Source organism: Lissotriton vulgaris, chromosome 5 (genome assembly GCF_964263255.1).
Source record: "Lissotriton vulgaris chromosome 5, aLisVul1.2, whole genome shotgun sequence".
Lineage (NCBI taxonomy): Eukaryota > Metazoa > Chordata > Amphibia > Caudata > Salamandridae > Lissotriton > Lissotriton vulgaris.
In genome coordinates this window covers 292078358-292091109 of record NC_141693.1, presented here as the reverse complement: position 1 = coordinate 292091109, position 12752 = coordinate 292078358, and the positions used below count along the sequence as shown (strand labels likewise).

The 12752-nt window shown below is 44.1% G+C and overlaps 1 protein-coding gene across 1 annotated transcript in view; it reads right to left on the bottom strand.

Moving 5' to 3' along the window:
- Positions 1-10424: 10424 nt before the first annotated feature.
- The window catches only part of TNFRSF4 (TNF receptor superfamily member 4), a 94323-nt gene continuing 91995 nt past the window's right edge, over positions 10425-12752 (bottom strand). Inside the window, exon 7 of the mRNA XM_086921471.1 lies at positions 10425-11672. Coding sequence (XP_086777597.1) covers positions 11584-11672 — 89 coding nt within the window. The 3' untranslated portion in view covers positions 10425-11583. The remainder of the gene's footprint in view (positions 11673-12752) is intronic.

The following is a 12752-nucleotide window of genomic DNA, read 5'->3' as shown; positions in this document are numbered from 1 at the left end:
ATGTCTGGGCATACCCTTCCCACATGGGGCGAACAGCAAAACAAACAAGATGATGGACGCAATCTTGAACATTGGCAAAACATTCACCCCCAGTCACAGATCTGGGTTTAATCCATCGTTATTTTGCTCACCAAGCTCACTGCGCCACTGGAGTAAAGCTATCCTGGCTGAAGACGGCTGATAGCCAGCCAGGATGCTTGATTCCAGTCCAGGGAAGACATGGCTTGGTAGTTCAGTCTGGACTGTTCCCATGAGGCACAGGGTCAAGACTGATTTGCAAATGGCCATGTATGAACTGGGTGGAGTGGTGAGCAAAATAGCGATGGATTAACCCCAGATCTGTGACTGGGGGTGAAGGTTTTACTAATGTGCAACATTCCGTCCATCACCTTGTGTGTTTTGCTGTTCACCCAATGTGGGAAGGGTATGCCCAGATGTGGGTCCTGTGCTCACTGCGCCACTGGAGTCAAGGTATCCTGGCTCAAGATGGCTGAAAGCCAGAAACCGGTGCTAAGATGCTTGATTCTGGTGCATGGAAGACATGGCTTGGCAGTTCGGTCTGGACTGTTCCCATGAGACATAGGGTCAAGACTGATTTGCAAATGGCCATGTCTGAACTGGGGTGGTGTGCAGTGCTTTACATGGCGAAAATAAGTGCAGGTACTCATTAAATTGACCTGAGGCGTGGCTAGGGGCCGGGGCGAAACATGGTGGTAGACATTTCTATCAAGTATTCATTTTGCCCTTACATATCCGTTAATAGTTTTAAGCTTCCCATATCTGCAGATTCACATTTGGATATGCTAATAGAGGGTCGTGGAAGATCTGGGAACAGGCTGTTAATCATAATAGAAGGAGCGTTTAAATGTATGCAAACCATCAACAGCACTAGTCAGGCTAAACTTCAGTGTGCCTCAGAACAAGAGAGACTTTAGAATAGCAGTATTAATAATGGGTTCTACACCAGTTGCAGGACATATAAAAACATGTCAGTAATGTTTCAATATAACCAAACGATTTAATTCATAACACATAATGAAGGCCAAACACAATATGTTAATATTTCCTTGTTTTGCAAGATTTGCAGCTTCTTATTGTCATATTGTTCTTACTTGGTTGCATTTGGCACAATATTTATATATTCTAGAGAGCACACACACATTCACACACAAACGAGCAGACATGCGCACAAACATGCATCCCACGCATCTTGTCTGCGGCGTCCCCGGCTGGCCTCCTCCTCATTTCATCGTGTTTGTGGTCAAAACTGCGCATACGCGGGCACCTGCAAATGCGCATTTCTTGCAAGAAATGCACGTGTGCGGGCGCCCGCCCATGCGCAGTTGTACCTGCGAACAAGATGAAGAGAGGAGAAGGCCAGCCAGGGACGCAGCAGATAAGGTAAGGTGCTTTGAACTTATTTTTTAAAACTTTAGCCATTGTTATTATTGGGAGAGTGGGAGGCAGGGCAGGCCACTACGCTCCACCATGGAGTGGGCGGGGTTTTGCCTACTCCACATTCTCCGCAGAACGCGGAGTAGGCAAAACTCTGCACACTCCCTGGGCGGAGCGGAGTTCTCCACCCACGGTTATTGCACATTCCTGAACAATACACCTACAGAACTACACAAAACTAGAGGTATTTGGTAGCTGGACCTAGGTCCCCTAGATGAAGATGATTGGATGGAGGCACTAGAGTACCCACGCAGCTCAGCAATCACGGTCGCCTGCTACTTATCCATTTCAAATATATACACTGGGTCTACTACAGCAGACACAGGCTGTGGCGCACCAGCCTGATCATCTCCCCACACTGCTTGAAATGTGAGGTAGCGGAGGGTAGCTTTCTACACACGGTGTGGCAGTGTATGGTTTTATAGAGGGGTGATCACATGTTTGTCAGAGGTCCTGAGGTGGGAAATCCCTCTTTCTCCACGACCGGTCTTGCTGCACATCACTGAGGGCTTGGGCAGTAATAGATATAAACGCCACCTGTTATTCCTTGGCCTCACTTTGGCAAAGAGAGATATCGCCAGGGCATGGAAGGATGAATCCCCACCGTCAGTGGCAATATGGAAGATAGCAAAACCCACAAGATGATGGATAGAATGTTGCACATTGGCAAAACATTCAGCCCCAGGCACAGATCTGGGTTTAATCCATCGTTATTTTGCTCACCAAGCCACCCCAGTTCAGACATGGCAATATGGAAATCAGTCTTGACCCTGTGCCTCATGGGAACAGTCCAGCCCGAACTGCCAAGCCATGTCTTCCCTGTACCGGAATCAAGCATCCTAGGACCGGTTTCAGGGTTTCACCCCTCTTCAGCCAGGATAGCTTCACTCCAGTGGCTTAGTGAGCATGGGACCCACGTCTGGGCATACCCTTCCCACATAGGGTGAACAGCAAAACACACAAGAGGATTGACGGAATGTTGCACATTGGCAAAACATTCAGCCCTGGTCACAGATCTGGGTTTAATCCATCGTTATTTCACCAAGCCACCCCAGTCCAGACATGGCCATATGCAAATCATTCTTGACCCTGTGCCTCATGGGAAGAGTCCAGCCCGAACTGTCAAGCCATGTCTTTCCTGGACCGGAATGAAACATCCTAGGATCGGTTTCGAGGTTTCACCCCTCTTCAGCCAGGATAGCTTGACTCCAGTGGCTTAGTGAGCACGGGACCCATGTCTGGGCATACCCTTCCCACATGGGGCGAACAGCAAAACAAACAAGATGATGGACGCAATCTTGAACATTGGCAAAACATTCACCCCCAGTCACAGATCTGGGTTTAATCCATCGTTATTTTGCTCACCAAGCTCACTGCGCCACTGGAGTAAAGCTATCCTGGCTGAAGACGGCTGATAGCCAGCTAGGATGCTTGATTCCAGTCCAGGGAAGACATGGCTTGGTAGTTCAGTCTGGACTGTTCCCATGAGGCACAGGGTCAAGACTGATTTGCAAATGGCCATGTATGAACTGGGTGGAGTGGTGAGCAAAATAGCGATGGATTAACCCCAGATCTGTGACTGGGGGTGAAGGTTTTACTAATGTGCAACATTCCGTCCATCACCTTGTGTGTTTTGCTGTTCACCCAATGTGGGAAGGGTATGCCCAGATGTGGGTCCTGTGCTCACTGCGCCACTGGAGTCAAGGTATCCTGGCTCAAGATGGCTGAAAGCCAGAAACCGGTGCTAAGATGCTTGATTCTGGTGCATGGAAGACATGGCTTGGCAGTTCGGTCTGGACTGTTCCCATGAGACATAGGGTCAAGACTGATTTGCAAATGGCCATGTCTGAACTGGGGTGGTGTGCAGTGCTTTACATGGCGAAAATAAGTGCAGGTACTCATTAAATTGACCTGAGGCGTGGCTAGGGGCCGGGGCGAAACATGGTGGTAGACATTTCTATCAAGTATTCATTTTGCCCTTACATATCCGTTAATAGTTTTAAGCTTCCCATATCTGCAGATTAACATTTGGATATGCTAATAGAGGGTCGTGGAAGATCTGGGAACAGGCTGTTAATCATAATAGAAGGAGCGTTTAAATGTATGCAAACCATCAACAGCACTAGTCAGGCTAAACTTCAGTGTGCCTCAGAACAAGAGAGACTTTAGAATAGCAGTATTAATAATGGGTTCTACACCAGTTGCAGGACATATAAAAACATGTCAGTAATGTTTCAATATAACCAAACGATTTAATTCATAACACATAATGAAGGCCAAACACAATATGTTAATATTTCCTTGTTTTGCAAGATTTGCAGCTTCTTATTGTCATATTGTTCTTACTTGGTTGCATTTGGCACAATATTTATATATTCTAGAGAGCACACACACATTCACACACAAACGAGCAGACATGCGCACAAACATGCATCCCACGCATTTCTTTGAAACTACCTCCTGAGAGTGTCCTGATTGTATTCCTGTCTGAGCTCCACACGTACGCAAGCACACATACTCACAAAAAAGGTTCAATTGAGGTTATTCCTGTGTTACTTCACAGCAAGGACAGTGTGAATGTGATTGACAAAGCAGGGCCTGAATGGGCCTGCTCAATAAAACACAGCAGGACCGTGACAGTTTTAACACCCGGGATCCCTTGCATAATGCAAATGAACCGCTGCTGAATGGTTCAGCAGTGACTCAGCTAAGAGCTATGGAGGCGCTTTGGCTGTTAGAATGCCGTACATATCTGTTCCGCTACGTTACCCTCGAGCTTCACAGCACCAGTGACTTTACCTTTATGAGTACCGGTACTCTCCTTGGCAGTGGAGAAGTGCTGGTCGGTAAAAATAAGAAGTGCCGGTACTCAGTACCAGTGAGTACCAGCCCATTTAAAGCACTGGTGGTGTGGTGAGCAAAACAACGATGGATTAAACCCAGATCTGTGACTGGGGGTGAATGTTTTGCCAATGTGCAATATTCCGTCCATCACCTTGTGTGCTTTAAATACAGAAGATAGGCCTGGATTTTAGCATGGGCCTGTAAATCCCTGTTTTTAAGGTGAGGGGGTGCCCCCAGAAACATTGTAAAATTTGGAAAAGGTAGGCGGAGTACAGAGGGTTATATTTAGAACCTGTTCCCCCCGTTTCTACTATTGAAGAGTTGTTGAGATGATTGTACTATGCTGTGACTCAAATGCCACCTATATTTGCCTTTGTTATGAATGGCCTAGACCCCCGCATTTAAGATCTATTTGTTTCTCCTGCGGATTCTGTATGGCACTATTGTTGGTTTAAAAAAAAAAATCCTTAGTAAGACGTTTACTCTATAAACAATGCTACTCTATCATTGGAAATGTTGATATCACTACCTGTGCAAATACCTATATATCCCTGGTGTCCCTTGGGGCACCAGACTTGTACCAGCTATCAAGAATAAAATTACATTGTGAAGAAAACAATAAGTGCTAGGATCAATGGCTCTGGTCCTCCCTAGTCCTCACTGTACAAAAGAAATCTGCTCCCGGTTTATGGGTCAATGATTGCTCACTAAGGGTTTGTTTGTATTTATGAATGCATGTATGTATATATATACTTGCCAGCTGTCCCAACGGGTCCAGGGGTCGACGCACTCTGCTGGCCACTTATTAGACCCAGTCTTTTCTAACCTATCCTCCCTCATGGTCCATGCCCCATCCCCAGTATGCTGGTCTGATCATTTTCTATGACACTAGCTGATGTCGCGCCGGTCAAGAAGGTTTCCGAAAAACTCTCCTTTAGGCTTACATGGCATAAATTTGATATTACTCAATTTTATGAGATCCTTTCTACCACCACACCTAAGCTGACCCTGTGCTGGCTGATAGAGCTTTTTCGTACTGGATTATCCATACTATGGACCCCCTGGTTCCTGCCAGGTGGTCTAAGTGGCGTGGCACTAAGGCTAATGCATGGTACAATGGCAGGTTGGCATCCCTGCAGAGAGGTTGTAAAAAGTTGGAACGTGCCTGGAGAAGAGACTACGATCCATTGCTAAAGAGATGCTACCAGTTAGCAATTAAGAAATACCATAATGCGATCCAATCTGAGTGGGCAGCCTACTACTCAGATGCAGGCACGGCCCGTGCCGGGCGTTATGCTACGGCGGTGACGTCAGGCAGGGGAGGGTCAGAGTGGGGGGTTGTAAAATGTGTAAAACGAATTTCGTTGCCCACGGTGCATCGCCAAATGTGATGCAGCGTGGGCAACGAAATTCGTTTTATTCATTTTTTTCGGTACTTACCTCTAATGGTCCATATCCCACATTTTACAACCCCTCACCCAGACCCTCCCCTGCCTGACGTCACCGCCCCAGTATAACGCCCGGCACGGGCCGTGCCTGCTCAGATGTGATCAGAAACAGTAGCAACCCTTTTAAAAGCGTCTTCTCCATTGTAAAGGATCTTAAAACCTCGACAGATACTCTTACACCCTCTATAATATCAGCTGTTCAATGTAAGACCCTTGCTTCCTTTTTTGTGAAGAAGGTAAACACAATATATGGCTCCTTCCCTCAACAAGTGGTTCAGAAGGGTTTTAGGTCTGGATCCTCTTGTAATCATACGTTGGGTGCCTTTCCACCTATCTCTCAAGAGGCTTTAGTTATGCTCTGCCATAAGATTAAATCTGGCTCTCCTGCTGACCCCCTTAAGCCGGATCAATTTCAGAAATCATTGCCTGTGTGTCTACCATTTTTGAGCCATTTGATCAATCAGTCCCTGCTTGCATCAACGGTCCCTAATGCTTGGAAGCAAGTGAGGGTAATCCCGCTGTTGAAAAAGCCTAAGCTTGACACCACCAAACCAGAGAACTTCTGTCCCATCTCTCTCCTACCTTGGTTCTCCAAAATTTTGGAATTCTACATTAATTCCATACTTGCAAGTTATCTGGAGGAGAACAACCTATTGGACCCCTCCCAGGACGGTTTTCGGCCGGGTCACAGTACAGAATCAGCTCTTCTGGCTGTGACCGAACATTTGAGGGGGGCCCTAGATGAGGGTCGTACTTCGGCACTGATTTTGTTAGATCTCAGTGCCGCATTCGACACTGTCTCCCACCAGATCCTGCTGCAGAGGTTGGAGGAGGTGGGGATCAGGGACTCTGCTCTTGAGTGGTTTGCTTCCTTTCTTGCTGATAGGACCTTTCAGGTTGCAGTGCCCCCTTTCGCATCCAAGATCCATACCATCAAATATGGGGTACAGCAGGGCTCAGCTTTGAGCCCTACAATGTTTAACGTGTATGTGTAACCTCTAGCAGCAGTAGCAAAAAGCAGAGGGCTCACAGCAGTGCCCTATGCGGACGACACTCAGTAAGTGGTCGCTCTCTCAGATGACTCCGGTCAGGGCGCATGCAAGTTCTGGATGGATTTAGAGATCATATCTGAGTGGATGATTGCCAACTGTCTTCAGTTAAATGCTAACAAGGCTGAGGTCCTGCTTGTTGGGAAAAACACTGAGGTGTGGAGTGAGCATTGGTGGCCTGCCAAGCTGGGCGGTGCACTCCCCCCCAAACAGTTGGTAAAAAATCTGGAGGTGTGGGTGGATTCCGCCCTTAGCTTTCAGACACAAACAAAGAAAGTAGCTGGATCATGTTTTGGTATCCTACGGGGGCTTAAACCTGTGCTGGGGTTCTTTGACCCGGCAATGAGGCAAGTGATTATCCAGGCATCTATTTTGTCTAGATTAGACTATGCCAACTCACTCTATTTGGGAGTCAACAAAGCAGAAGTTACAAGATTGCAAAGGGTTCAGAACATTGCTGGTAGAGCTTTGCTATGTTTGCCCAGGTCATGCCCCACTTCCAGTGCTATTCGTCGGGTACATTGGCTATCTGTAGCTAAACACATTGAGTTTAAAACTCTCTGCTTGTCTTTTAAAATCTTACATCTGTCCTCCCCAGATATCCTAGCTAATATGGTCACACCCTACATACCTTCCCGCCAACTTTGATCCACGGGCCAGCATTTGGCGGTTGTTCCCCGGGTGAGGAGGGTTTGTGCTGGTGGTCACTCCTTTAGGGTATTGGCAGCCAGACTTTGGAATGCGCTCCCCATTGCTATTCGTAGTATGGATAACTACTTGGCCTTTCGTAAGGCAATCAAAACATACCTCTTTCCTTCCTCATAAATTATTGTTTGTTATCTACTGTTTTGCTGTTTTCTGTTCAGCGCTGGGACGCGCTTTTGTAGGGCAGCTGTGTGCTATATAAAACCGCATAGCATAGCATAGCATATGGTAGGCTTGGGTGGAATTTTACTTAAGCTATAATGATTTCAGGAATTTGTGTTATGCTTCTAACTCGTAATTCCCAAAATTATACCACATCAGGTAATACACACTGTTTGCCATAAAAAGTTACATTGAATGTGCAATATGTGATAAAAGGTTACTCTAAACAAACACCAACAACAGAACGTGAGCGACTGATGTTCGCAGTGCTTTTGTGTTTTGATCCATTTGATATCACAAAATGTATCCGAGTCCAAAATGGATGTGAGGAAAAATTTCTAGCTAAAATATAATGACAAATGATGGATTTGCTATTTGTATAATTACGTGTCATTTCACGTAATTTTGCTGAAATTTCGGATAATTATGTGAAAGCAAATTAAGAGAATTTTATACACCCCTACAATATGGTATTGCTATAGTGCGAACCTAGTCAAAAGTCAGTGAAGCACTTTTCAAGCATAAAAGTAACAAGTAATAATTGGAGGAAGCTGAGCCATAACATAACAGAAATCTGATGGTGTTTTGGCAGCAGGTGTGCCAAGATCCACTACAGCTCTTGAGTTTCATCTACAAGATAAGTGGGTTTGCTGGTCATGATAGCTTTGTAAAAGATGCAGCAAGTTTTGAAGATGGTATGGGCTGGCAAGGGGAGCCAACGGAGGTCCATCAGGATGGGGGGTTGCTGTGATCATATTTCCTCAGGCCCTGCATGAAATTTGCTGCAGTACGAAGGATGCCCGTAAAGGAGTCCCAGTGTGGTGTCTGGGAGGCAATATAGTAGGACAATACCACCATCTAGATACAAGAGCAAGAGGGCTTAAACAACAGTTCTGAAGTCTTTTTGTGGAAGAAAATGTTTCAGAAGAGAGGTTGTGCAGGACCTCTTTCTTTTCTTGGTAATATGTTGCTTGGAGGTGAAGATGGTGTCCAAAGTGAATCCGAGTGCCTTGGCACTCAGTGCAAGTTGGGCTTCAAGCCTGTCAAGGTTCATGTCATTGAGCCAAGTTTGTACTGTATCTTGTTTCTTGCTCATAGCAAATAAGAGGACCTCTGTCTGGATGGAGTTTCAGGTATCAAAATAAAGAGAGAGGGACTGGGACACCTTCCCTTTTGTGAATGCAGTGGAAAATATTTTTTAGGGGCAGGCAGTGGCTCCAGAGACCACTACCTGCCCTCAAAAAAGGAAACAAAAATGTTTCATTTTTCCTTTTTTAAGGAAAACGGGCTGCATTTAAAAAAAACTGCTTTATTTAACAGCAGTCCCAGACATGGCAGTCTGCTGAGCCCAGCAGGCCACCATATCTGGGAGGGCCAGCCATTCCCAATGGGGTCGCAGATTGCGAAAGCTGCATGAATATTGATGAGGCATGCAATTTGCCACCTTTTGGGAATCGCAAACTGTGTCTCAGACACTGTTGTACATGGCATTTTGTGAGTTGCAAATTGTGACTCGCCATTGAGCGCAATTTGCGAGTCGCAAAATGCCATGGTCGTACATCTGGCCCTAGGTGCAGTAAATATGGCACCTCATTCCAGGGTAGTCAGAAAGAAAGGGCCATAGCATACAGATGTATAATGGATACAAATTTAACCAAGGTTGCGCAAAGTGGAACACACTTCTTCTCTCTTTTGCACATTAGGGAGATCTCGGTGGTGTGCAGCTGCAGCTTTCAAGATTGCTATCTTCTCTACACTTCAGTGTATACCTGGAACCTGCTTGCTAGAGCAAAAAATAACTTTTTGACTTCTTAATGCTTTAGAAATTTTGGGCCATATTATCAAGCCCCAGCGATAATTATCGCTAAGCGCACTTAGCGCTAGGATAATTATCGCCGAGTAGCATGGAATTTTATCACTGAGATAGCGTGCTATTAGCAACGCTTATCTCAGAAGTGATAAAAATCCTCGCACTAACTGCCAAATGAGAGATTATCGCTGGAAAACCAACGATAATCTCTCGAAGTTTGGCGTTAGCTTGATGATAGGGGCTCACAAACTTAGCCATGATATCCACCTTCCATTGGATATCATGGCTAAGTAAGGAAAATACCAGGTGTAAAAAAAGCAGCGCCAACCGCGGTTAGCGCTGTTTTTTTTATCACTAACAGGGTTAGCGATATCCTTGATAATAGGAGAAATGTCGCTTAACAACATTTCTCCTATTATTTTTCTCTGGAACGCCCCCTTTGCATCTCATTAGAGATGCAAGGGGAAGCGTAGAGAAAAAGGGTGCTAACATGCGATTTTGCGTGTTAGCACCCTGTTGCTGATAGGGAGATAATTTTATCTCCGCTTTCTTGGCTTTTAAAGCCAAAAAAGCAGAGATAAATCCCTTGATAATATGCCCCTGTGTGCTCTTTTTCTTTCAAGTGCCCCTGTCATGTTACAGCACCAGAATAAAAACCTAGAAACTAATTAAAAGATTTCACATTTTTTGCAGAAGCTATCTAATTTTACATATTCCACTTTAGGAAAAGAAAATCACTTATTTTTGAGCATCTGATGGACATTTCACACTGAAAAAACAAAAACTAAGCAACATACTCAGCATCAGTGCTTTTCAGGGGTAAATGCTACAAACTATGATGCTAGTAGGAGTCCTGTGTGATATTGGTGTTTTATACAAAAGTATATATTTGGATTTGTATGGAAGAAAAAAAAGAAAACTAATCATCGGCAACACTACATCTGTCTTTCAGAAAAATATTTTGACATGAACAACTTTAATAAACAATTACAATGTTCTGAAACAACCCAACAGTTTAATACCAAAAGCAAATTACTCTCGTATTGAGTTAGAAAAAATATTCCAATCGGCTAGAAACAACTGGATGGATAATTTCACCAGGCCCTGTATTATTAGATAGAGCATAGATCCAGACTGGACCATTGAACCAACTCTTGTTTTCCATTCATTAAAGCGGTTGGGAGCCATTTGGGCTGTTTATTGGTTATTGTTGGATGAAGTGAAGACAAGCTATCAATTACTGGCTGTAATGATGAAGGTAACATAGAGGGACGAAATAAGAAGCCGATCTTCTTTATGGGTGGAATCACCGGGTATCCAAGCTTCTGGAAAAACAGATTGATTATCAGTCGTGGATGGCTTGAGAGTTTAACCCAATCCAAGTCCTAAAGAGCAATAGATAGTGAGGGCTGTATGTTGACCGTAAATGCACAGGTGGGAGACTATAAGAGCACCAAAGATCACCTTGCCTTCTTCTGTGAGCACCATGGGTTTATCTTGCTTTCTTCGAAAAGTTCAACTGAGATCAACTTGGATAATGCCTTCCTAGATAGATATAATGATGAACAAACATCTGCCTTTAACTGTTCCGGAGAAAGAGTATGGACCCAATATGATAGTTACATCTGTGCCATGTCAACTCAACTTTTCAGCCTTCTTAGGTGAATAAAATAATTATACCATTGATTTGGGTAACAATAAAATGTGTAATCTGTCAGTGGTGCCAGGAAAGCCCTTGGATTCAATGAACAGTCCAAATATTCACATTATTTTTTGTAAAAATAAACCGCTTTGTTTGTAGTCTGTATATACACATCAGTAGATCCTCAAATCATATCTGACTGGGAAAATAAGTCAATACTGCAAAAAAGTACCTCAAGGATATTAGGGTAAGTAAAGGGGTGTCACCATGCAGGAAGTGGGCACAAGGTCAATGCTCTTTCTGAGCAAAAGGAGTTGTCGGAAGTCAGTTTCAAAGAGGACAATGGTGGTCTTGAAGAAGTACATTCTGTCGTCCCTCTGACATAGGCCCACTGGATGCCAGCAGACACATGTGGAGGCAGTTGCCTCTGTTCTGCGCCCGCAGTACAGAACACAGATTTTTCAACATTTAGGGATCTCCGCTATCCAGGGTCTTGGTGAGACTTGAGGCCAAATCAGTCTGTTCTTCCTGGATAGGGATGCGACAAGAATTTGTCCCTGCAAGTCAAAGAAGAGAAGATCAATTTCTGGTGTGCGTTCAGACCACAGCACAGTTAAAGAGCTAGGACAACATCAGTCCCTTTTCATTGTAGCATTTAATGCAGGGTGAGCAAGCAAGACGGAGGTTTCCTAGAGAGGAAAGTATGTAAACGTCCCCATGTTCTTCAGGGCAACGGTGTGTCAGGCATATGGATGGAATGTGCTGGATGAGTTGTGGGCAAATATAGTGGCAAATGTGTAATTTCTATGCTACCTAGATATGTTTCATTGGTTAACATGACAATAACAGGCTGTGGTCAAGCTTTGTTTTTGTTTTTTAGTTGTTAAATGATAAATCATTAATTGTGTCCTGATACAGACTTGTATTTTTTCCTAGTATTCTTACAAAATGTAAGTACTGAACAATTAAATCAATAGGGAGTGTTTTTTCTCTCACATTGTTTGATGAGTATGAAGAAAAATTATTTTTAGTTTTCAAAACAGGTGTATACAATGCACGCTTTCTGCGCTCCAATTAGTCTATTGAACTTTTAGCAATATTTCAATATGTGTAAGATCTTTTCAAGTGCCAACCTTAGTTTTGGGGCAACAACTTCGTTACTAAGAGTCTGCTACATGCAGAAAACTGCAGATACTCTTCCATTTATGATAAGGTGGACCTGCAGAGAAGTGCTGGCTCTGTCCCACAAAGAGTTCAATAGACCTCCTTGGCACAGCTTGTACTGTTCAAATTATACATATATATATATATATATATATATATATATATATATATATATATATATATATATATATATATATATATATATATATATATATATACAAAGATAATTTTGTGCTCTGGACCCCTGCCCCTTGCAGCGGAGGGCCTGGACGGGGTAGCCACTCCCCAGATATCCAAAATCGATTCCACACAATGAAAAAAGGAATGTCCAGGCCAGCTTTGCAGTTTTCAAAGAGCTTTAATTCTTAGCTCCTTCCCAACGCGTTTCGAGGTAAAACCTCTTGATCACGAGCGTGAGTGTGAGTGTTTCCATTGCTTAAGTATGGTCACATGACCTTCAAACAACATGGTAA